At 41.6% G+C, this 27,401-nt stretch overlaps 2 protein-coding genes across 5 annotated transcripts in view; one reads left to right on the top strand and one right to left on the bottom strand.

The window, feature by feature from the left end:
- LOC110505100 (gamma-aminobutyric acid receptor subunit alpha-2) overlaps nucleotides 1-6,797 on the top strand; it is a 56,711-nt gene extending 49,914 nt beyond the window's left edge. For all 4 annotated transcript variants that reach the window (XM_090219750.1, XM_021584072.3, XM_090219751.1 and 1 more), the window contains exon 10: nucleotides 5,913-6,797. In XM_090219750.1, coding sequence (XP_090075876.1) covers nucleotides 5,913-6,221 — 309 coding nt within the window. In that variant the 3' untranslated portion in view covers nucleotides 6,222-6,797. The remainder of the gene's footprint in view (nucleotides 1-5,912) is intronic.
- Nucleotides 1-27,401, bottom strand: part of LOC149971804 (uncharacterized) — a 65,326-nt gene that overhangs the window by 26,527 nt on the left and 11,398 nt on the right. Inside the window, exon 2 of the mRNA XM_090219753.1 lies at nucleotides 12,744-12,796. Coding sequence (XP_090075879.1) covers nucleotides 12,744-12,796 — 53 coding nt within the window. The remainder of the gene's footprint in view (nucleotides 1-12,743; nucleotides 12,797-27,401) is intronic.

The raw sequence follows: 27,401 nt of genomic DNA on the forward strand, positions 1-27,401 counted from the left end.
GTTGACATCCAGTGGAAGCGATAGGAACTGCAAGAAGGTCCCTTAGAAATCTGGATTCCCAATGAAAATCCATTGAAAAGAGAGTGACCTAAAAAAAAAAAACATTTGAATGGTTTGTCCTCGGGGTTTCGCCTGCTAAATAAGTTCTGTTATACCCACAGACATGATTCAAACAGTTTTAGAAACGTCAGTGTGTTTTCTATCCAAATCGTCTAATAATATGCATATCTTATCTTCTGGGGATGAGTAGCAGGCAGTTGAATTTGGGCATGCATTTCATCCGGACGTGAAAATACTGCCCCCTGTCACCAAGTTAACAAACCTCCAGACGAGCTTCAATGTCATACAACACTCCTTCTGTGGCCTCCAACTGCTCTTGAATCAAGCAAAACTAAGATCATGCTCGACAACCGATCGCTGCCCGCACCTGCCCACATGTCAATCATCACTAGTCTGGTCAATTCTGACTTATGTGAATATGTGGACAACTACAAATACCTAGGTGTCTGGTTAGACTGTAAACTCTCCTTCCAGACTCACATTAAGCATCTCCAATCCAAAATTACATTTTGAATCAGCTTCCTATTTCACAACAAAGCATCCTTCACTCATGCTGCCAAACATACCCTCGTAAAACTGACTATCCCTACCGATCCTTACTTTGGCGATGTCATTTACAAAATAGGCTCCAACACTCTACTCAGCAAATTGGATGTAGTCTATCACAGTGCCATCCGTTTTGTCACCAAAGCCCCATATGCTACCCACCACTGTGACCTGTATGCTCTCGTTGGCTGGCCCTCGCTTCATATTCGTCGCCAAACCCACTGGCTCCAGGTCATCTATAAGTCTTTGCTAGGTAAAGCCCCACCTTATCTCAGCTCACTGGTCACCATAGCAGCACCCACTCATAGCACGCGCTCCCTGCAGGTATATTTCACTGGTCACCCCCAAAGCCAACTCTTTTTTTGGCCGCCTTTCCTTCCAGTAATCTGCTGCCAATGACTGTAACGAATTGCAAAAATCACTGAAGCTGGAGACTTATATCTCCCTCACTAACTTTAAACATCAGCTCTCATAGCAGCTTACCGATCATCGCACCTGTACATAGCCCATCGGTAAATAGTTCACCCAACTACCTCATCCCCATAGTGTTTTTTCTTTTTTGCTCCTTTGAACCCCAGTATCTCTACTTGCATATTCATCTTCTATCACTCCAGTGTTTAATTGCTGAAATTGTAATTATTTCGCCACTATGGCCTATTTATTGCCTTACTTCCCTAATCTTACTACATTTGCACACACTGTTGTTACTGTAATTTAATTATGCCAATGTGCTTTCATCAGTTGAAAGTCCTTAAATCTATTTTATGAGAATTTCTAAGATTTCTTGTTTGCATAAAATAGACGCAGACCAGTCTTTCAATAATAGGTAATAGAATTTATTCTCGGAGCGCGCTCCCACTTAATCACGTGCAGCAGTTTATATACAGATCAGGACGTCATTTCATTGCTTTAACAGAATCCCCTCCTCTCGACCGGGACAAAGTGAGGTGAAAAGTTCATTCTAACTTACTAACACACTCCCAGATAACTTTTGACCCCTCAACATTATCGATCACCACTGAACTGACAGTTCTGATTAACAGAAAACCTAGGAATGCACTCACTGCCTTATCTAAAAACCCCAGAGCTAAGTTTCTGTAGGTTCAACGTTAGGTTAACGACCTTATTTGTTTACACAGTCCCCAACCCATTAGTTTCTTCCTAGTTGGAATGGTGTTCATTAACTTTAATTACTCCTTGTCCATGTCACACAATCCCTTCTTATGAACTCATATTGTTAATCAGATATAAAAAACAGAGTATAAGTTTACTTAGTTACAATTCCATTTAAAATGATTTGTTCAGTCATTTAATCATAATTTCCCAACAACTGTATATAGACTTTTCTATTGTGTTATTGACTGTACGTTTGTTTATCCCATGTGTAACTCTGTGTTGTTTGTGTCGCACTGCTTTTCTCTATCTTGGCCAGGTCGCACTTGTAAATGAGAACTTGTTCTCAACTGGCCTACCTGGTTAAATAAAGGTTAAATAAAAAAATGAAAAATGAAATTGCTGCATTGACCATGCAGACTGAATGCAACACCAAATGCGCTCTTTGAGTGACAGGGGCAGAGCTAGATCTGTGTGGAAAGTGGCATGGAGGGAGAGGAGCGAGAGAGCGGAGAGAGATGGCTCAAGTTGTGGAGTAAACTATAAAAATGGACGTAACACAAGGCGTATCACATTTAACAAACCAAACATTCAAATACAGTTATAGAAGGTAAAGTAAAAACCCAATGTGGTCCGTGCATCAATACCGGTATATAATAAAATACGGCATACTATTACTTGCACAGATGCTGGTCATCACTTTTTACGATTATATTATATGTAGTCCAGACAGGCTACTTTAGGAAACTTCCCGAATGGACATAGAGAGAATTAGCGAACTCACACACACACACCACTAAAAGGACCCATCAATCAATGCACAAATCACATTCCTCCTTTTCTAAAAACATCTTTAAAGCCTAGGCTCACCTTCAAATCTTGTCTGTAGTCTCTCAGAAAGTAGACCTAGGCTACATTATAGTATAATGCTAATATGATGTAACCTAGAATTTGACAAGTAAAGTTTAAAGGTGGGAGAGAGAGACAGCTATGGTATTGGGCCTACTAGAGACGTTGGTTATGTAATTATTACAGTAGCATGTGCCTTATTCCGGAGGAAGATTTGCACAGGATTAGTTTATTCAAACTGCCCCCTGTAATTCTTCATTTTTTTTCATTCAATTGAGTCTATGACGGAAGCTAGGTGGTTTTTATTCTTGGTGTGAAGATATTTCTACATCATGTCTTGACAATAAAAGGCTATACTGATCACTCGTGCTTAGCTGCCAAATGTACTGGATAGGTGTCCCTATAGGCCACATATTTCAATTGAGTAAATGTGATCATAATCATTATTTTAGCGATCCACGTTAGACGATGTTCAACTTCAATTCATTGGCATAAAACGTGCGTCAGACAAAAATATTGTTTTGTCTCTGACTGGCATAGAACAGGTAGTGGTCACCTACATTCAATGTAGTAGGTTTAGGTTTAACCCAATATATGAGCTAACATATGTAGGGTGGATTAATAGCCCAGCCAATGAATTCACTTCTAATTTACACATCTCTGTCTTCACTCTTCTCTTCTTTGCCAGTTCATGCATCTCCACTGGCCTCTCTCTCTCTCTCTCTCCATCTTCTCTCTATTCCTCTTATAGCTCCTGAACCAGTAGCCTAGCCCAATGAGTGTCCTAGAAGTAGCAATATAGTTTTGGCCACTTCTTTTGAGCAATTCAAATAAATAAATATATATATATATATATATATATATATATATATATATATATATATATATATATATATATTATATATTTTATATAAAATATACAGTGCCTTGCGAAAGTATTCGGCCCCCTTGAACTTTGCGACCTTTTGCCACATTTCAGGCTTCAAACATAAAGATATAAAACTGTATTTTTTTGTGAAGAATCAACAACAAGTGGGACACAATCATGAAGTGGAACGACATTTATTGGATATTTTAAACTTTTTTAACAAATCAAAAACTGAAATATTGGGCGTGCAAAATTATTCAGCCCCTTTACTTTCAGTGCAGCAAACTCTCTCCAGAAGTTCAGTGAGGATCTCTGAATGATCCAATGTTGACCTAAATGACTAATAATGATAAATACAATCCACCTGTGTGTAATCAAGTCTCCGTATAAATGCACCTGCACTGTGATAGTCTCAGAGGTCCGTTAAAAGCGCAGAGAGCATCATGAAGAACAAGGAACACACCAGGCAGGTCCGAGATACTGTTGTGAAGAAGTTTAAAGCTGGATTTGGATACAAAAAGATTTCCCAAGCTTTAAACATCCCAAGGAGCACTGTGCAAGCGATAATATTGAAATGGAAGGAGTATCAGACCACTGCAAATCTACCAAGACCTGGCCGTCCCTCTAAACTTTCAGCTCATACAAGGAGAAGACTGATCAGAGATGCAGCCAAGAGGCCCATGATCACTCTGGATGAACTGCAGAGATCTACAGCTGAGGTGGGAGACTCTGTCCATAGGACAACAATCAGTCGTATATTGCACAAATCTGGCCTTTATGGAAGAGTGGCAAGAAGAAAGCCATTTCTTAAAGATATCCATAAAAAGTGTTGTTTAAAGTTTGCTACAAGCCACCTGGGAGACACACCAAACATGTGGAAGAAGGTGCTCTGGTCAGATGAAACCAAAATGGAACTTTTTGGCAACAATGCAAAACGTTATGTTTGGCGTAAAGCAACACAGCTGAACACACCATCCCCACTGTCAAACATGGTGGTGGCAGCATCATGGTTTGGGCCTGCTTTTCTTCAGCAGGGACAGGGAAGATGGTTCAAATTGATGGGAAGATGGATGGAGCCAAATACAGGACCATTCTGGAAGAAAACCTGATGGAGTCTGCAAAAGACCTGAGACTGGGACGGAGATTTGTCTTCCAACAAGACAATGATCCAAAACATAAAGCAAAATCTACAATGGAATGGTTCAAAAATAAACATATCCAGGTGTTAGAATGGCCAAGTCAAAGTCCAGACCTGAATCCAATCGAGAATCTGTGGAAAGAACTGACAACTGCTGTTCACAAATGCTCTCCATCCAACCTCACTGAGCTCGAGCTGTTTTGCAAGGAGGAATGGGAAAAAATTTCAGTCTCTCGATGTGCAAAACTGATAGAGACATACCCCAAGCGACTTACAGCTGTAATCGCAGCAAAGGGTGGCGCTACAAAGTATTAACTTAAGGGGGCTGAATAATTTTGCACGCCCAATTTTTCAGTTTTTGATTTGTTAAAAAAGTTTGAAATATCCAATAAATGTCGTTCCACTTCATGATTGTGTCCCACTAGTTGTTGATTCTTCACAAAAAAATACAGTTTTATATCTTTATGTTTGAAGCCTGAAATGTGGCAAAAGGTCGCAAAGTTCAAGGGGGCCGAATACTTTCGCAAGGCACTGTATATATATATATATATATATATATATATATTATATGTATATATATATTATATTATATATATAAAATATATTTTATATATATATATATATATATATATATATATATATATATATATTAGAGGAAAGAAGAACCTTTACAGTGTTCACAATGAACTGGCAGAGAAGTTTGAATGGCGAGAGCTTCTCTGGTATGATGTGATCACATTGGCTGGTGGTAATAATGCAACAAACGCGAATTGTCTGTTCTCTCCGCGCCCAATGTTCATGTTTACAATCCAATGTATAACATCAGAATGCCCAATGTAAGAAGGTTTCCAATCAAATGTATGAATTAAGTTAGAACGTTTGCCTATCTGTCTAATTTGCATAAACATTGTGATTGGATGACAGCTGTGAGGGTTATCGAATCAGGGTCATATCCTCTGATCTCCTCGAGCTCATTAATGATAGAATGTTCATATTTGACGATTGCAGAAAGGCCAGTCTTATTGTCAAATAACAGGAGTGGCAAGGAGTGGAATGTAATAGCTGAACAGAGATGGCAACCAGGCTATCACATAGTAATTCCCTGCTAAAATGTTGACAGTATGGTGCTCGACAGCACATCCAAGACCCGGCTGGCATTCATTCTGCCACTTCTCTGCATTTAGATTGATGCATTACCCTATCCCAGATCCCATTAATTATTATTAGGAACCTCCCCTGGGTGCATTCATCATCTAGGACTGTCTGGAACACATGCTAGCCGGAAGTGACAGGTCCGTCTGATGACCGCTAGCTACTAACTTTTGCTCTTTCCCACAGAAAAAAGAGAAGGCCTCCGCCATGAAGAAGAACAACGCGTACGCCGTGGCGGTGGCCAACTATGCACCCAACATCACCAAAGACTCTGGGTTGTCCACCATCGCCAAGGGCGGCGCTCCTGACCCCAACATGGCGGTTGGCAAGGTGGGTGGCAAGGCAGACCCAAAGAAGACTTTCAACAGTGTGAGCAAAATCGATAGGATTTCGAGGATTATGTTCCCGGTCCTGTTTAGCAGCTTCAACTTAGTCTATTGGGCCACATACTTAAACAGAGAACCTTATATAAAGGATATGGTGCGCTCAACCTAGAGGCCTCTCCCTCCTGCATTGTAATATATCCGAATTACGGGACTAAAAGACTTAGCAAATATGACTAGTATCTGCTAACTCTTGGTTCGTTGGTACAAGACAGACAAGCCCTGGATTGCTTTGTGTCCTCTTTCCTGTTTTTTCTACACCACTTTCTGCAGTGCTTTTGGAAACAACTGGCCTTTGTAAATACAGCATAAATGTACAATCATGACTTTTGTGTGTTTCGTGATATAATCAGTGAACAATACATTTATTTTGTGTGCTTATGTTCTGTTGACCATTGATGGCTCCATGTTTGAAAAGTTTATGAAAGGAACCTCGAGATGTTTATTTTAGTCAAAAAGTTTTAGAAATTATTATTATTATTTTTTTTATATATATATTTCATCTTATTTTTTTTGTGGGTTAAGTATGTAATATTTCTCAGCGACCAGAATTTCTCAATTATGTATAAAGTTATCTTTTTCTATACAAGCCAATACAAAAACATATGAAAAAAATATAAATGCTTATGTTTTATTGCAATGTGGTATATTATTTTGTTAAACAAAATATCAACATAAGCAAAACAAACAATGTTTTTTGTGTGTTGATTTACCATACTGTGTAATGATTGATTAATTGATTTTATTTGCCAGTAAAAAAAAAAACATTTACCCACAGTACATACATTTTAAAAACATGACAGGGATAACACAAAAAAGTCTTGACTTATTTCCATTGTGAAGCCTTAAAATGTAATGGATGAAGGGGTTGTTTGAAGCGTTTGAGGGAGGGTGGGAGCATCAACGATCTCAGTGGAGGGAGAATCATGGTAGCAGACAGGGAAGTCTGACAGTCAGTCAGACACGGACAGGTCCGTAGCCTCAGCCACGCATCTCACCGTCTGTGTAGCCATTTTGTCTCAGACTAAGTACAGTGCCTTCGGAAAGTATTCAGACCCCTCTAAAATGGATTAAATAAATAAAAATCCTCTGCAATCTACACACAATACCCTAAATTGACAAAGAAAAAACATGTTTTTATACATTTTTGCTCATTTATAAAAACAAAAATACCTTATTTACATAAGTATTCAGAACCTTTGCTACGAGATTCAAAATTGAGCTCAGGTACATCCTGTTTCCATTTATCATCCTTGAGATCTTTCTGCAACTCAATTGGAGTCCACCTGTGATAAATTCAATTGATTGGACATGATTTGGAAAGGCACACACCTGTCTATAAAAGATCCTACAGTTGACAGTGCATATGCCAAGCGTCACATCTGGAGGAAACCTGGCATCATCCCTACAGTGAAGTATAGTGGTGGCAGCATCATGCTGTGAGGATGTTTTTCAGCGGCAGGGACTGGGAGACTAGTCAGGATCGAGGGAAAGATGAACGGAGCAAAGTACAGAGAGATCCTTGATGAAAACCTGCTCCAGAGCGCCCAGGACCTCAGACTGGGGCAAAGGTTCATCTTCCAACAGGACATCGACCCTAAGCACACAGGCAAGACAAGCAGGAGTGGCTTCGGGACAAGTCTCTGAATATCCTTGAGTGGCCCAGCCAGAGCCCGGACATGAAACCGATCTAACATCTCTGGAGAGACCAGAAAATAGCTGCTCCCCATCCAACCTGACAGAGCTTGAAAGGATCTACAGGGAAGAATGGGAGAAACTCCCCAAATACAGGTGTTCCAATCTTGTAGCGTCATACCCAATTAGACTCAAGGATGTTGTCGCTGCCTAAGGTGTTTCAACAAAGGACTGATTAAAGGGTCTGAATACTTATGTAAATGTGATATTTCAGTTTTCTTTTTAATACATTTGCAAACATTTCTAAAAACTTTTTTTTGTCATTTTGGGGTATTGTCTATAGATTCATGAGGAAAAATAATTATTTAATACATTTTAGAATAAGGCTGTAGAGTAACAAAATGTGGAAAAAGTTAAGTGGTTTGAATATTTTCCAAGGGCACTGTACGTAGCTTGTCATTCATACTTATGTGCAGTACCCACATGGGTGATGCTACTGCTTCCGTCAGGCGCTGAAAGCTCACCACACTTCTGTATGAAGTAGTTTGTGTTTCACTTCGACAAGCCATCGCAGTCCTCTCTCTGTTCTGCTCATCACTGTGTCAGGATGTTTCAAGTTGATAAAATTATATTTGGATGATTGTCCATTCTATATTGGAAGCAGGTGCCATTTTCCTTGCTCAAAACAGCAACTGTGCAAAAAAAGAAGGGTGCAATTTTTCCCCTTTATACTTCTATTCATACATTTTTAAGTTAGGACATGCGGAAGGCGGAGGAGCTCCAGTACAGTAGGTGGCATTAATGCACAATAATGTTGGATGCCAGCCGCCGATAAACCCCAGAATAAGGGCACTGTTATCCCGCAATACTGTTAACGATGGCGAGCTCAGGTGTTCAGCAGGCCGGAGCGAAGGACATTGTGTGCTAGCTTAGCCAGCTAGTCCTAAGGAGGACTCCGGTACACAGCAGGTGGGAGCGACACTGTGTGCTAGCTAACTAGCAAGCTAGCTAGCACAAGGTGTTGCTAAATATTAAGCTAGCTAGTATACAGTGTCACCCTAGCCTCCCATCTGCTGTGCTAGCGGGAGGTGGGGATGACTAGTAGATAGTGTCCTACCCCACGCCTGTCGGGCACTGTTTTTGCAGGTACACAGCAGGCGGGAGCGACACAGTGTGTTAGCAAGCTAGCTGGTTAGATAGCACACGGTGTCACCCTAGCCTCCCGTCCTCTGCTGTGCTAGAGGGAGGTGGGGGCAATGGTAGACAGTGTCCTTCGCCACCTGCCTGTCTGGCACTGTTTTCCCACAGTTCTGTTAAGAACGGTGAGAACAGGTGTTAAGCAGGCGAGAGCGAAGGACACTGTCTACCGGTGTCGCTCCCGCTTGCTAGCAAGGACTCCAGTAGGCAGGGGCGAAAAAACTCTGATAAGACTTTCATTTCCCTTTTGACACATGTATATCATATCAGAAGGCGGATATTATGTATCAGCACGTTAAAATGTGTTGCACATTTACATGCTTTTCATTCACTAAGGTTTGATATCTGGTTGGTGCTACAGTGTACTTCCATGTCTGGTTTCATTGACTCTCTCCTTTAACTGCCCCTAATTTACAAATGTTTAGCTACAACTTCTGAGTCTGTTGGAGAGGATCAGCTTGAGCAAAGTGAGGTGAATAATCACTGATCTTCAAATAGTATTCGCTGGCAAATAATAGGCTTTGTGAGATTAAGATTCGCAGAGCTACGCCTCCCCTGGCGTAGGCGATCCCCCCCACCAAACACACACACACATACAACCAGACATTGACTGACTGATTGGAGACAGCTTGTGTCAATTAAATAACACTTCCTAGGATTTTCTACCTGCAGGAAACCTAATGGATAATGCTGGAAATACTGGTAAATGCCTAAAAAAAAGCCGAAAATCATGGCCCTACACATGACATATTTTGAAAAGTAAAAGTTTAGGCACAGCTTATTGGCAGTTTATTTTGATTTGTTATGAGGGTAGCATTCATTTTATCTACCATCATTCAGTACCTTGGTTATATACATTTTCCACCTCACAAACACAAATAGAATACAGGTGTATTGCGAGAGAGAGAAATGTCGCCCAACATCTATGTTAGTTATGTACACTGTCACACTGACCTTGTTGATGAAGATTATTGAGCACCCAGAAACGAATGGAACTTATTTTGTCATGAACAGGCTTTGTATGAAGTGGCATCAATAGGATGTGTTGTTTGATTGCTACAATGGTGCTAGCCTGTTCTAAATCCTCAGATCAATTTAGCCATATTTCACAGGTAATTGGGTGTTGGTCAAAGACCCTATAGACCAAACACCCACAAGTGCTTCAAAACAAAATTGCACCAGTGTCTACACATTATTATAACAATTGTTTACATTTATATGAACTTATGTCATGTATATATTTCCTAAGTTTGTGTTAAATAATGTACGTCTTCTACCAATTTGCTCACCATCAACTGTTTCAATGGTTATGTACTGTACAGGGCCCGGAGTCTTTCATGGTCACATGGTCAGGGAAAACTTAGGGCACTAGCTATGAATGCGTTCATCAGATCTTTACAGATGTTGACATGCAACATTTCAAGTTTACATACTGTATGTTTGTTATTCACCTTGCAGTTACAATTTATTTCAAAAGTTAGATGTTGTGCATAGACATTATACGTAAAATTAAGTCTTAACAAATCACCTGTGTCTCAAGAGATTTGTGCATATATTATTAACTATTGAAGTGAACATTTTCATGAATACTTCTACTATTGCCAAAATTGGTGCCGTAGACAACAATTTCAATTGTTTTGCTATTTAGTTTGTCTGACAAATGAACACTAAATTGTGTTGTGAAAATCTTCCTAAAACAACACAACCACATGATGGTGTGGAACACACATTCGGGAAAGAGTGTTATGTGAAATGTGATACAATGTGGCACTCTATCAGTCATCACCTCTAGTCTAATCCAATATCAATCTAAAAGGCTGATCTCATATAATTTGAGTCATATCGATCTAATTACAGATGTTCCACTGTGATGTCTCATGGGAATCCAAGTTCACTGTCATTATCTTTGATGATTCGTTTGCACGTTGTGATCTATTCAAATGAAATGTGACTCGTGCAGACAGGTGAAAAGAAGAAGACTTCTCAGTTGAGCCTCTGTACCAGTTCAAGTCGCTTGAGAAATGTTGGGATGAGTGTGTGGATGCGATGCTCAGTGTTTGCTACAGCAACATGACTTCAGGGCCAAAGAAGGGATCTTGGCACCATTGCAGTTTACCAAGCAGTTTTACTCATCAGATTGGATATAGAGGTAGAAGGAGTAATGCGCTGTTCGGATTATATGAGCTTTTATAAGGACGCCGCATCACGGTTCATCTGACGAAATGTCAAAGCAATAAAATAAAAAAATGACGGATGAAATTGTCACAACATGGTGTAAATATGGATTGTGTTTGTGCTTTGGAAGATAGTGCATGCGAGTGTTTGACGTTGTGTTGTAGGGGGGTGCCAATATACTCTGCTGAGCAGCACCAGCGTTAATTAATTTATTCATATTTATATATATGACTATACAGTAGTTTAGACTGCATAGTCATGTATTCATTTGAGTAGTCTCACCACCATAGTCTGTATGACACTGCCATTCTACAGTCTCTGGATTGTTTGACTTGAAAATTGATGTGAAAGATGCAATAGGGGCCGTCTGTATTCAACTGTCCATAAGCTATTGTTATACACTGACGTAGAATCAAACAAAACAAAAATACATATTTTTTGTACCCTTATTTTCCAAATGGTCTGGTAATTTGGAATCATTTTGACCCCCAATATCTTTTTACACGTATTTGAATATGACGGTATAAGGAACACACCCATAGAAATCCACCTGAAAATCCATACCCAAACAGCTTCTATTTTCTACAAACTCCAATTGTAATTCTTTCCATAGCGGCAAACTAAAAAGACAGAGAATATCTGAATAAAGTATTCCATTAATCAATTATACATTTGGGTCTTTTGATTTCTCTCCACTGCTTCTCCACTGATCGGGATGTCATGGATGAATTATGCTGAACAGAAATGTAAAAGCAACATGCAACAATTTCTAACATTTGACTGAGCTACGGTTCATATGAGGAAATCAGTCAATTGAAACAAATTCCTTAGGCCCTAATCTATGGATTTCACATGACTGGGAATACAGATCTGTTGGTCACCGATACCTTAAAAGAAATGGGCCTCAAAATGGACCTCAGGATCACTCAGGAGCATTCAAATTGCCATCGATAAAATGCAATTGTGTTGGTCGTCCTTAGCTTATGCCTGCTCATACCATAACCCCACCGCCACCATGGGGCACATTGTTCACAACGATGACATCAGCAAACCACTCGCCCAAACGACGCCATACACGTGGTCTGCGGTTGTGATGCCGGTTGGACGTACTGCCAAATTCTCTAAAACAATATTGGAGTCGGTTTATGGTAGAGAAATTAACATTGCATTCTCTGGCAACAGCACTGGTGGACATTCCTGCGGTCAGCATACCAATTGCATAATCCCTCAAAACTTGAGACATCTGTGGAATTGTGTTGTGTGATAAAATTGCACATTTTATTTTCCCCAGCACAAGGTGCACCTGTGTAATGATCATGCTGTTTAATCAGCTTCTTGATATACCACACCTGTCAGGTGGATGGATTTTCTTGGCAAAGGAGAAATACTCACTAACAGGGGTGTAAACAAATTATTGCAGAACATTTTTGAAAAATAAGCTTTTTCTGCAAATGGAACATGTGTGTGAAACTCAATCTACACACAATAACCCATAATGACTAAGCAAAAACAGGTTCAGAAACTGTAGAAAATGTATAAATAGATAACTAAAAATAAAATACCTTATTTACGTAAGTAAGAAGATAGTCCCATCACCATGTGATTCAGGTACTCAGTCACCACATACCTGTCCGAGAACTGGGCTGGCTTCACTATGCTGATCTTCTCCTTCCCATGCTCCTACAACACAATAGGAGAGTTATAACCTTTGTGATCACTGTTACCAAACAAGGGCTACCATATTTTAGGTTCACATGACATACAATACAGTACATTCGGAAAGTATTCAGACCCCTTGACTTTTCCCACATTTTGTTACAGCCTTGTTCTAAAATGGATTAAATAAAAAATGTCCCCATCCATCTACACACAATACACCATTGTGACAAAGTGAAAACAGTTTGTGACAATTTTGAAAATGCATTACAAATAAACAGAAATACCTTACTTACATAATTATTCAGACCCTTTGCTATAAGACTCTAAATTGAGCTAAGATGCATCCTCTTTCCTTTGATCATCCTTGAGATGTTTCTACAACTTGATTGGAGTTCATCTGTGTTAAATTACATAGATTGGACAAGATCTTGAAAGGCTCACGCCTATCTATATAAGGCCCCACAGTTGACAGTGCATGTCAGAGCAAAAAACCAAGCCATGAGGTCGACATAATTGTCTGTAGAGCTCCGAGACAGGATTGTGTAGAGGCACAGATCTGGGGAAGGGTACCAAAAAATGTCTGCAGCATTGAAGGTCCACAAGATTACAGTGCCCTCCATTATTATTAAATGGAAGAAGTTTGGAACCTTCCTAGATCTGGCCGGCCAGCCAAACTGAGCAATCAGGGGAGAAGGGCCTTGATCAGGAAGGTGACCAAGAACCCGATGGTCACTCTGATAGAGCTCCAGAGTTCTTCTGTGGAGATGGGAGAACCTTCCAGAAGGACAAACACCACCGAAGCACTCCACCAATCAGGCCTTTATGGTAGAGAGGCCAGATGGGAGCCACATCCCGCTTGGAGTTTGCCAAAAGGCACCTAATGACTCTTAGACCTTGAGAAACAAGATTCTCTGGTCTGATGAAACCAATATTGAACTCTTTGGCCTGAATACCTAGCGTCCCATCTGGAGGAAACCTGGCATCATCACTACAGTGAAGTATAGTGGTGGCAGCATCATGCTGTGGGGAAGATTTTCAGTGGCAGGGACTGGGAGACCAGTTAGGATCGAGTTAAAGATGAATGGAGCAAAGTACAGAGAGATCCTTGACGAAAACCTGATCCAGAGTGCCCAGGACATTTGCAGCTCCATCAGAACATTGGCTATCTGGATTTTGGTGAAGGATAAATGGGGGAGGCTTGGGCAAGTTGCTGTGTGGGGTGCAGGGCTATTGGGGTAGCCAGGTGGAAAGCATGGCCAGCCGTAGAAAAATGCTTATTGAAATTCTCAATTATCGTGGATTTATCGGTGGTGACAGTGTTTCCTAGCCTCAGTGCAGTGGGCACCTGGGAGGAGGTGCTCTTATTCTCCATGGACTTTACAGTGTCCCAAAACTTTTTGGAGTTTGTGCTACAGGATGCATAGTTCTGTTTGAAAAAGCTAGCCTTTGCTTTCCTGTCTGTGTATGTTGGTTCCTATCTTCCCTGAAAAGTTGCATACCGCGGGGGCTATTTGATGCTAATGCAGTACGCCACAGGATTTTTTTGTGCTGGTCAAGGGCAGTCAGGTCTGGAGTGACCAAGGGCTATATCTGTTCCTGGTTCTACATTTTTTGAATGGGCATGCTTATTTAAGATGGTGAGGAAAGTACTTTTAAAGAATAACTAGGCATCGTGTACTGACGGAATGAGGTCAATATCCTTCGAGGATACCCGGGCCAGGTCGATTATAAAGGCCTGTTCGCTGAAGTGTTTTAGGGAGCGTTTGACAGTGATGAGGGGTGGTGGTTTGACCGCAGACCCATTACGGACGCAGGCAACGAGGCAGTGATCGCTGAGATCCCGATTGAAGACAGCAGAGGTGTATTTGGAGGGCAGGTTGGTCAGGATGAGATCTATGAGGGTGCCCATGTTTACGGATTTGGTGTTGTACCTGGTAGGTTCCATGATAATTTGTGTGAGACTGGAGGCATCTAGCTTAGATTGTAGGACGGCCGGTGTGTTAAGCATGTACCAGTTCAGGCAGTTCTATCTTGTCAGAAAATGTTATAGTTAGGGATGGAAATTTCAGGGTTTTTGGTGGCATTCCTAAGCCAGGATTCAGACACGGCTAGGACACCTGGGTTGGCAGAGTGTGCTAAAGCAGTGACTCAAACCAACTTAGAGAAGAGGCTTCTAATGGTAACATGCATGAAACCAAGGCTTTTGCGGTTTCAGAATTCAACAAATGAGTGCGCCTGGGGAATGGGAGTGGAGCTAGGCACTGCAAGCCTGGATTAACCTCTACATCACCAGAGAAGCAGAGGAGCGGCAGGGTAGCCTAGTGGTTAAAGCGGTGGACTAGTAACCGAAAGGTTGCACGTTCGAATCCCTGAGCTAACAAGGTACAAATCTGTTATTCTGCCCCTGAACAAGGCAGTTGACCCACTGTTACTAGGCCGTCACTGAAAATAAGAATTTGTACTTAACTGACTTGCCTAGTTAAATGAAGGTTAAATACATTTTAAAAAAGAGGAACGCAGGAGTGAGATAAGGGTACGGCTAAAGGCTATAAGAACTGGTCATTTAGTGCTTTCGGAACAGAGAGTAAAAGGAGCAGGTTTCTGGGCACGGGAAGAATAGATTCAAGAATAGCTTCAACTAAGTACTAACTAAAAGGTCTGAAGAAATGTGATTTTAAAAAGTATTATTTTTTGATACATTTTCTTTTTTTTTTAAGAAAAAAAAATCTTTGTCATTTTAGAATAAGGCTGTAATGTAACAAAGTGTGGAAAAAGTCAATGGGTCTCAATACTTTCCAAATGCACTGTAGTTCACTACTCCCCCAACACTGGTGATGGCAAGTGATAGCGAGACAGACGGCAGAGTTGGAGATTGGATTGGAACTGCAAGTCTTTTAGCTGATAGCTTTCAAGTGTTGGCCATCTAGAATTAACATCACTCTGTGTAAACCTGTTCAGGGAGTTCAGTTTCACCATTGTGTATACATGAGGAAAAAGAGAATTGGCTAAAAATGAACTTCCACATCTACATTGTCAGGAGAAGTTACAAATTGATTGACTATCCACCTCAATCTGGCCTAAAGACAAAAGTTCCTAAATAGCACCCCTTAACCACCTTAAAAAGGGAGGGACTCTTTGAAATAACACATAGAAAGTACTCAAACTTAGCCCAACAAGACTCTCTCCCCTATCAAGTGTACTAATGCCAGTAATTTATCCAGCGCAATCCTGAATTTGTCAATTATATGCTGCATCGTGGCACCTTTAAGACTTTCGGAAAACGCTGTCCTTCGCACCGGATAAAGCTTACCACAGTGACTAAGGTGTGTTCCATGGAGAATACTGGTGGATTCCTCGTCATCTTTCAGAAGATGCTCTTGCCGGCAGGAATATGATTACCGATGCACACTGTCACTCAGTGGCTGCCTACCCATCTGGCTCTCCCCTTTGGTAGAGACGTTGGTGAGACGAAGCTGACCCCTGGCACGTGACAGCCCCCAAGCTTCATCATGAGTGACAGGTTCTCATTGTCATACTCCCATGCTGCCGCCCTCAGTGACTCCTGGTGGCTCAATGGGATTCTCTAGAAGTACCCGTTTCTCCCATCATGCAAATCACAATTGGGTTTGTTCATTTGATGTCCTCCATGTAGGTGAAAGTTTTACAAAAATGTTCATGAATTTTTTTTTTTTCCTGAAATTCATTACAAATAGATGTAATTTCTAGAATTGCTCTTTGACTTTTGACATTTAATTTCTAAAATCGTTAAGGAATGATTTACCAAAGTTTGGTTAATGATAAAGAAGCTATGCCATTGCAACTTCAGGGTGACATTTTCACCTATTTCTTGGTGTAGTAGTAGCCTGCTGTGATCGGGAGTCCCATAGGGTGGCGCACAATTGGCCCAGCTTTGTTAGGGTTTGGCAGGTGTAGGCTGTAATTGTAAAATCCGAATGTGTTCTTAACTTGCATAGTTAAATAATATATATATATATTTTTATATACTTTATCCAGAAAGACATAGAATTTCTGAGACAGAATGCTCTCCACACAACCTTAACTTGGCGATATCATCTTCATTCTCAATTCGGCCATAGATGGATCTTCTAAAATGTCAATGTCCAGCTGCAGGTGGTCCATTTGAATTTAGAAAAGGCTCTGTTATTAAAATAAATATTTGTTTTTAAATCCATCGCCAAATTGAGGTTGATCGGAAATTATTTGTGCTACGACAAACAGTAGGCTTACCTATCAGGGGCGTCATGCACCCCAAAAATCTGAGAATCACAAAGTCCATGAGGATGACATGGGGGGTTAGAGAATTTAGCATTTTTCAAACACATGAAACAGCTTTTTCCTGCAATTTAGAGCCATAGTCAATATGCTTAATTCTACGTAAATACAAATGTTTTACATTTTTCTGCATGTCTAAGGATTCCCCCTGAGCTGTCTGTATCCGACTGAATGGTGTTTAATTTAGTTTCTCTGCATCTCTGTTAAAATCTGGGTCAAATATTATTCTTTGGGATCGGTGTCCCTTCCACAGGACGGTTGAGCTAACGTAGGCTAATGTAATTAACAACAGGTTGTAAGTAACAAGAACATTTCCCAGGACATAGACATATCTGATATTGGCAGAAAGCTTACATTCTTGTTAATCTACCTGCACTGTCCAATTTACAGTAGTTTTTACAGTGAAATAATACCATACTATTGTTTGAGAAGAGTGCACAATTTTCAACATGAAAAGTTATTCAAAAACAAATTAGGCACATTTGGGCAGTCTTGATATAACATTTTTACAGAAATTAAATGATTCATTGGATCAGTCTAAAACTTTGCACATACACTGATGCTATATAGTGGCCACAATCTATATTGCACCTGGGCTGGAATAATACATTATGGCCTTTCTCTTGCATTTCAAAGATGGTACAAAAACCCATTTTAGTTTTTTTCTTTGTATTATCTTTTACCAGATCTATTGTGTTATATTCTATGACATCCCTTTCACATTTCCATAAACGTAAAAGTGTTTCCTTTCAAATGGTACCAACAATATGCATATCCTTGCTTCAGGGCTAGAGCTAAAGCAAGTCAGATGTGGGTATGTCATTTCAGGCTACATTTTTTAAAGAGGGGGCTAATCCTTAAGAGTTAAAGGAATGTGAGTCTTATTTAGTACATTTAGATATTACTTGCTTTTCTAAAGTCTACCAAAACATGCCAGCAGACATGTCAGCTAAAATAATCAATGGCTTCTTTGTAGTATGGCCTATCTAAAGGCAACTTCATAAAATTGGTAGCTAATAGTATTACAGCGAAACAACAAAATAAAGGGAACACTTAAACAACACAATGTAACTCCAAGTCAATCACACTTCTGTGAAATCAAACTGTCCACTTAGGAAGCAACACTGATTGACTATACATTTCACATGCTGTTGTGCAAATGGAATAGACAACAGGTGGAAATTATAGGCAATTAGCAAGACACCCCCAATAAAGGAGTGGTTCTGCAGGTGGCAACCACAGACCACTTCTCAGTTCCTCTGCTTCTTGGCTGATGTTTTGGTCACTTTTGAATGCTGGCGGTGCTTTCACTCTAGTGGTAGCATGAGACAGAGTCTACAACCCACACAAGTGGCTCAGGTAGTGCAGCTCATCCAGGATGGCACATCAATGCGAGCTGTGGCAAGGTTTGCTGTGTCTGGAGGCCCTACCAGGCCCTACCAGGAGACAGGCCAGTACATCAGGAGACGTGGAGGAGGCCGTAGGAGGGCAACAACCCAGCAGCAGGACCACTACCTCCGCCTTTGTGCAAGGAGGAGCAGGAGGAGCACTGCCAGAGCCCTACAAAATGACCTCCAGCAGGCCACAAATGTGCATGTGTTTGCTCAAACGGTCAGAAACAGATTCCATGAGGGTGGTATGAGGGCCCGACGTCCACAGGTGGGGGTTGTGCTTACAGCCCAACACCGTGCAGGACGTTTGGCATTTGCCAGAGAACACCTAGATTGGCAAATTCGCCACTGGCGCCCTGTGCTCTTCACAGATGAAAGCAGGTTCACACTGAGCACGTGACAGACATGAGAGTCTGGAGACGCCGTGGAGAACGTTCTGCTGCCTGCAACATCCTCCAGCATGACCGGTTTGGCGGTGGGTCAGTCATGGTGTGGGGTGGCATTTCTTTGGGGGGCCGCACAGCCCTCCATGTGCTCGCCAGAGGTAGCCTGACTGCCATTAGGTACCGAGATAAGATCCTCAGACCCCTTGTGAGACCATATGCTGGTGCGGTTGGCCCTGGGTTCCTCCTAATGCAAGACAATGCTAGACCTCATGTGACTGGAGTGTGTCAGCAGTTCCTGCAAGAGGAAGGCATTGATGCTATGGACTGGCCCGCCCGTTCCCCAGACCTGAATCCAATTGAGCACATCTGGGACATCATGTCTCGCTCCATCCACCAACGCCACGTTGCACCACAGACTGTCCAGGAGTTGGCGGATGCTTTAGTCCAGGTCTGGGAGGAGATCCCTCAGGAGACCATCCGCCACCTCATCAGGAGCATGCCCATGCGTTGTAGGGAGGTCATACAGGCACGTGGAGTTCACACACACACACACTACTGAGCCTCATTTTGACTTGTTTTAAGGACATTACATCAAAGTTGGATGAGCCTGTAGTGTGGTTTTCCAATTTAATTTTGAGTGTCACTCCAAATCCAGACCTCCATGGGTTGATAAATTTGATTTCCATTGATAATATTTGTGCAATTTTGTTGTCAGCACATTCAACTATGTAAAGAAAAATGTATTTAATAAGAATATTTCATTCATTCAGATCTAGGATGTGTTATTTAAGTGTTCCCTTTATTTTTTTGAGCAGTGTATATACACTACCGGTCAAAAGTTTTAGAACACCTACTCATTCAAGGGTTTTTCTTTATTTTTACTATTTTCTACATTGTAGAATAATAGTGAATACATCACAATTATGAAATATCACATATGGAATCGTGTAGTAAACTAAAAAAAAAAGTGTTAAACAAATCAAAATATATTTTATATGTGAGATTTTTCAAAGTATCTACCATTTGCCTTGATGACAGCTTTGCACACTACTGGCATTCTCTCAAGAAGCTTCATGAGGTAGTCACCTGGAATGCATTTCAATTAACAGGTGTGCCTTCTTAAAAGTTAATTTATGGAATTTATTTCCTTCTTATTGCATTCAGCCAATCAGTTGTGTTAGAATTAACAGGGTTGCTGCAAAGAAACCACTACTAAAGGACACCAATAAGAAGAAGAGATTTTCTTGGGCCAAGAAACACGAGCAATGGACATTAGACCAGTGGAAATCTGTTCCAACCACTGTGTCTTTGTGAGACGCAGAGTAGGTTAACGGATGATCTCAGCATGTGTGGTTCCCACCGTGAAGCATGGAGGAGGTGTGATGGTGTGGGGGTGCTTTGCTGGTGACACTATTGGTGATTTATTTAGAACTCAAGGCACACTTAACCAACGTGGCTACCACAGTATTCTGCAGCGATACGCCATCCCATTTGTTTTTTCAACAGGAAAATGACCCAACACACCTCCAGGCTGTGTAAGGGCTATTTGACCAAGAAGGAGAGTGATGGAGTGCTGCATCAGATGACCTGGCCTCCACAATCACCTTACCTCAACCCAATTTTCGATGGTTTGGGGTGAGTTGGACCGCAGTGTGAAGGAAAAGCAGCCAACAAGTGCTCAGCATATGTAGGAACTCCTTTAAGACTGCATTCCAATTTGGAAAATAGTGTTTTATTTTATTTTTATTGAATGAGTAGGTGTCCAAAATTTTGACTGGTACTGTGTATTTATAGTAACAGTCAAAAGTTATATATATTTATTTATTTTTTTACAGGACAAAATCTGAGGGGCACATGCACCTGTGCCCCCTATGGGTACGACGCCTCACCTACCTATCCTGTAATGGCTAATGGAGCATCATATTAGCCATTACAATCTTTTAGCTAGGCTAAACAGATGTCATAAAAGGTGACGTCAAAGGTCTCGGCTGACAAATACCTAAAAATAGTGCGCTCCTCAATCTCTCAATGTGGACATGGACTCTGATCAAAGATGATGTAAACACTTCCCATCTATCGTGCTGTGGCACTTCCTCATTTAAATATGACCCTCTACTGTCAGTGTGACATTCCTTGGGTGGTGCACTTCCATAGGAATGAACTTACGATAACAACACATAGTTATACCTACACTTTTCAGTGACATGCTAGCTAGAACCAACTCTGTAAAAAGGTAAACATAGATAGGTATTTCTTGCCATCACTGATTTTCACCTTTTGTAAACATTATAAAAAGGCACAAAAAATAAACATCATTGAACTATACACTGTCCTTTGAGTGGTGGACCATTATTGATACACAGGGGAAACTGATGAGCGTGAAAAACCCAGCAGCGTTGCAGTTCTTGTCACACTCAAACGGGTGAGCCTAGCACCTACTACCATACCCTGTTCAAAGGCACTTAAATCTTTTGTCTTGCCCATTCACCCTCCGAATGGCACACATACACAATCCGTGTCTCAATTGACTCAAGTGACATCAATAAGGGATAATGGCTTTCAACTGGATCCACCTGGTATGTCATGGAAAGAGCAGGTGTTTCTAATGTTTTGCAAACTATGTGTATGGTTGAGGGGAAATAAGATCATACAACGTTTCCATTGACTGTTATTATAAAATAACATTATATGGATTTGTAAGAGTATTAATCAAGTCAGTGTGTTTTTTGCTTGCTGATTCACTGCACTCTGAATCTGTGTTTTCTATGAAAAAAATGTTTGAGGAGAAAATAGACTCTGTAAACAGTTTCCTTGGTAACCATCGAAAGAAGGGATTTTTCTTTTTTAACAGCTAAGCTTCCCATGATGGTACAAAGGCTAAGAATATGAACAATTAAGAAGACTTTGTCTGGACAAAGAGTATCCATGCCACGAAATTACAAACACGTCTCACCAAAAACGAATACCCTCTTATCACTCATATTCATCTGACATTTTAAAAGACGTCGACATCACGATACCCTCTGCACACTTTGTAATGTACAAAATGTGCCCTTGAGGAGCAGCAGAGTGTAGAAAATGAATACTCTGACCCATACTTAGGATGTTACACTATGGATGTTAGATGATGCGTTTATAATTACAGAACAAAAGCAACCCTTGCCAAGTTTAGTACCGTGTCACTGACCAGTGACCATAATACGTTGTTCTGAGCAGAAGACCATTGAGGTCTGCTACACCAAAGCAGTCGGTTCTCATCATGCAAGTAGATATTGATAGTGGTCACTGTAAGGGTAAATACACTTTCTGAGCTCTGTATGCATCCCTCAATGTCTGAAATAGCTCTAAGACAAGACTGAAATGGGTCACATTTCATGTGCAAAACGGTCTCATTTCATTCACATTCAGTCACTTATTGTTGAAAGGTAACTGCATTGCTGTTATTTGGTAATTGCGGTAGACGTTTTTTTTAACCAGCACAATAATGCAACATTACAGGACAGTGCAACTGCTAATGTGTGAAAATGATGGATCATTTTAAATGTAACTATTCCTTTACAAAGGGAAAAGTAAATATGGCCCGATCTTCGTCAAATTTGAAAGACCAAGGTCATAAGAGACTATGATCGCTGACATGCCTTTGGACTTGGCATCTTGCATGGATGGCATGATCTGTCCATATGGGCCTAGCTCTGAAGCCCACGCCAGTCCAGATGGCCTATGCTCAGCTGTCTGACAAGAGACAAACAGGATCCTAGCAGAGGCCATTTCCCTGCCGATGCCAGGTGTCCAACATACTCCATATCATACTCTGGTTCTTAATGGAGTTTGAGATCAGGGACTGATGAGACAGGTGACTTCAAAGTGGTCAGTGCTTTAAAATGTGCTTTAAAATTCATATTATCCTTCCTCGTTTTTCAACCACTCCACAAATTTCTTGTTAACAAATTATAGTTTTGGCAAGTCAGTTAGGACATTTACTTTGTGCATGACACAAGTCATTTTTCCAACAATTGTTTAGACAGATTATTTCACTTATAATTCATCGTATCACAATTCCAGTGGGTCAGAAGTTTACATACACTAAGATGACTGTGCCTTTAAACAGCTTGGAAAATTCCGGAAAATTATGTCATGGCTTTAGAGCGAGTGTGCGAGCAAGGAGGCCTACAAACCTGACTCAGTTGCACCAGCTCTGTCAGGAGGAATGGGCCAAAATTCACCCAATTCATTGTGGGAAACTTGTGGAAGGCTACCCGAAACGTTTGACCCAAGTTAAACCATTTAAAGGCAATGGTACCAAATACTAATTGAGTGTATGTAAACTTCTGACCCACTGGGAATGTGATGAAAGAAATAAAAGCTGAAATAAATCACTCTACTATTATTCTGACATTTCACATTCTTAAAATTAAGTGGTGATCCTAACTGACCTAAGACAGGGCATTTTTACTGGGATTAAATATCAGGAATTGTGAAAAACTGAGTTTAAATGTATTTGGCTAAGGTGTATGTAAACTTCCGACTTCAACTGTATTTGTTGATTTGTAGAAGTTCCTCACACAAAACATCTTATATCCTATCCTATTTTAGTAACCCTTAGAACAGAAAACCAAAACTCATGTTAGTAAACCACAGGGGTAATTCTAGTCATGTCACTGACAAGCCTGGCAGTTGCCATGCCAACAGTACAGTGTGCAACTTCACTTTGGAAGAGCTCCAGTCACTCAGAAGAACCTACAGTCACTCTCTCAGGAAGGAAGGAAGAAAAGGAAGACCCACCAATCAGGTCACGATTCTTTTTGCCAGTGGATGATAAGTGAGAACGTGTAGACCTAGATATAGAATATCTCTTGAATTGAGTTTATAATTAGAAGAAACCATCCATTATTAAGAGCTGAAATTCCCTATGTGGGTCAGTCTTGTGTGGAATAACTAGAGCATTTGACAAAAAAAACCTCTTTAATGTATATTTCAATAGTGCAATGGTGGCCGATGTTTAGCAGCACGGGTCATGAAGCACTACGCATTCTGCCTCTTAACTTGTCAGTCACACCACAGTCTGCAGCTGCACGTTTCCCCTTGAGCAATTACTGAGAGATGAACAGCAGACGGTGTGCACACTCAACAGAGCCAGATCTAATCCACAGCTGTGTTGACGCCGGTAACAGGAACCTGTAATCAAGACTATTATTTTTCTTCCAATAAATGTGATTACACAGAGCCTATCCATTCCAGAAATTGGAGGAGAGAGATTACTTCATGGTCTACTTGGCAGAAATCAAATAGTAGCTGTGTGCGCATTGCCCTTTTAGTAAGCTGAAGAGGAAATGAACATCTTGATCTCTAGCCTGAGTTTGAAGTTTTTACCAACTGTAGGCTAAATCCCATGTGTGCTCAGAATACCACAGTCGACCTATAGATAGATAAAACACACTCTGTCATCTGATGAAATATAACACTTTCCAGTTGTCTTTTATACTTCTATTCACATACCTTATATTACTTTCTTTCCTCTGCAGATCTCTTATCCACAGTTTATTAGATAGAGTCCGGATTAGAAATGGAGATATAGCTCAAAATGAGATATAATGGAATGGGGGTGCTGTAATCTTGACAAAGATCTGTCTCCTGATAGCAGTGTCGGTTGTCCACTGTCAGCCGCGACCATCCGTATTCATTACAGCTTTAATTAAAATGTCATTACAGAGCACTGTCACAGCTCGCCATGCCAATGTATGATTACTGTGGACACGCAGCTTTCCATCCACAGCATTGTGTTAATGACATGCATTTGCCTCAACACGACACACATCAAATTCTGTTAGATGTAAAAAGCTCAAATTTGGAAAGAAGCACACCGCTATGGCATATTTGCTACCATTTCATGCCAGACAGTCTTTCATTGATTTAGCATCTTTTTGTAACGTTCCAGTTCTCCCATTCAAAGGCAAATACTTTATATCCAAGAAAATTTCATGTTTTCTAGCCAAAATCATCATGGCTTTGATTATCCTTCCAAATGAGGCAACTACTGTATCTCCTGAGCTAAAAATAGAACCCTCGTTGTAAAACTGAAGTATGCATCATGAATTCTTCATGCAATGCTCAACTAGCAATGCAGATTAGATAGAATATTGTCTTCTGGCTATAATTAGAATGAACCTATGACTATCAACATCTGCTTGTGGTAAACTGATATGATGAGATCAGATGATGACTGAATCACCACATCGTGTGAAACTAGGTGCTATAGTGGGATCTAATGCTTCAGTTACATAACTGTAAAATACCATGTAACACTAATATCAGTATGGCTTGATATTAGTTATGTAAGACAATTGATTGCTGGAAATGATCAATAGTAGTACACTGCTGTTCAACAAGGCAATGATCAAAGGCTCAAATAGCGATGGAACCAGGGATTTAATTTAAGATTTTAGGCAATGGCCAGCCGGGTTCAAATGTCAGGGGCAAATGTCTCGGAGCATTGTACTGGTTGGAATACTTTTTTTTTTTTTTAAACAGCTTTCACCTCTCAAAAACATAGAGGGCTTTAAATATAAAATGTTTGGGTAATACAAATAGTTTTTGCTGACTTTAGCTATACAAAAATAAAAAGTATATAAACTCAACAAAAAAAGAAACGTCACTGTCAACTGCGTTTATTTTCGGCAAACAAGATTCAACAACTGAGACAGACGTGACTAACAGAAATTGAATAATGTGTTCATGAACAATCTGGTGTGGACACCAGCTGCATTAAGTACTGCAGTGCATCTCCTCCTCATGGACTGCACCAGATTTACCAGTTCTTGCTGGGAGATGTTACCTCACTCTTTCACCAAGGCACCTGCAAGTTCCGGGACATTCCTGGAGGGAATGGCCCTAGCCCTCACCCTCCGAGCCCAGTGCGCCTCCACAGCCTAGTACGTCCTGTGCCAGCTCCTTGCACTCACCGTGCGAAGTGTGTCATAGTTCCGGTACAATTGATGCCGGCTATACGCCCCAGGTCTCCAGTGCGCCTTCATAGCTCAGTACGTCCTGTGCCAGCTCCTCGCACTTGCCGTGCGAAGTGTGTCATTGAACCGGTACCATTGATGCCGGTTATACGCACCAGGCCTCCAGTACGCCTTCCCAGTCCGGTATGTCCTGTACCTGCTCCCCGCACTCGCCCTGAAGTGTGTGTCACCAGTCCGGTACCACCTGTGCCGGCTCCACGCACCAGGCCTCCAGTGCGCTTCCTCAGTCCGGTACATCCTGTACCAGCTCCTCGCACCCACCCTGAAGTGCGTGTCACCAGTCCGGTGCCACCTGTGCCGGCTCCACGCACTAGGCCTCCAGAGCGCCAGAGCTTCCGGCGACGGTCCCCGTTCCGGAGATTCCGGAGACGGCCCGGAACCTCCTGAGGCGGTCCACAGCCCGGAACCTCCTGAGGCGGTCCACGGCCCGGAACCACCTGAGGCGGTCCACGGCCCGGAACCTCCTGAGGCGGTCCACGGCCCGGAACCTCCTGAGGCGGTCCACGGTCCGGAACCTCCTGAGGCGGTCCACGGTCCGGAACCTCCTGAGGCGGTCCACGGTCCGGAACCTCCTGAGGCGGTCCACGGCCCGGAACCTCCTGAGACGGTCCACGGCCCGGAACCTCCAGCTCCAAGGCCGGAGACTTCCTCTGCACCGATGTCCAGGCCAGCGCCGGTGTCCAGTCCGGCTCCATGGCAGGATCCTTACTCGGCATCTAGGTCCTGGAGCCACGGGATGAGCGGGTTCTTCGGCCCGCACCAGAGCCGCCACCAAAGATGGCGGGATGAGTGGGTACTTCGCCCCGAACCAGAGCCGCGACCGACACTAATCGCCCCCCCATACCCTCCCCATTTGTTTCAGGTTTTGTGGCCGGAGTCCGCACCTTGGGGGGGGGGGGGGGGGGGGGGGGGGGGTACTGTCACGCCCTGACCATAGAAAGCCTTTGTTTCTCTATGGTATAGTAGGTCAGGGCGTGACTGGGGAGAATTCTGGTTTATATTTTCTATGTGGGGTTCAAGTTTATTATTTTCTATGTTGGTGATTTTGTATGATTCCCAATTAGAGGCATTTCTCTCACTTGTGTTTGTGGGATATTGTTTATGTGTAGTTGCATGTTAGCCCTCCATTGTCATCACGTTTCGTTTTAAAAAAATTGTTTTGTTATATGGTTCACTAAAGATGTGGAACCCAGATCACGCTGCACGTTGGTCCGAGTATGCTTCAAACGATCGTGACACGTTGTCTCCCTTTTTGTTACGGACTTCGAACCGGTTCGTGACACGTCTAAGGGCATTGCGTCGAGCCTAGGAACAGCCCTTAGCTGTGGTATATTGACCATATACCACATCCCTCAGACATGATTGCTTAAATATAGCAGTAGTTTTGCAGAATAGGAGAGGGTACTAAAAGAGCAAGCTTCACAACCTGCTAGTCTAGTGCATTCAGCATAATAAAAAAAGGGTGAGCCTTGTTCATTCATTAGACTACATTTTGAAGTCTGATGTAATGTTTGCTTGTTTTATTTTTTACTTT

The sequence above is a fragment of the Oncorhynchus mykiss genome, chromosome 25 (genome assembly GCF_057628025.1).
Source record: "Oncorhynchus mykiss isolate SJ-2025 chromosome 25, ASM5762802v1, whole genome shotgun sequence".
NCBI classification, from domain to species: Eukaryota; Metazoa; Chordata; class Actinopteri; order Salmoniformes; family Salmonidae; genus Oncorhynchus; species Oncorhynchus mykiss.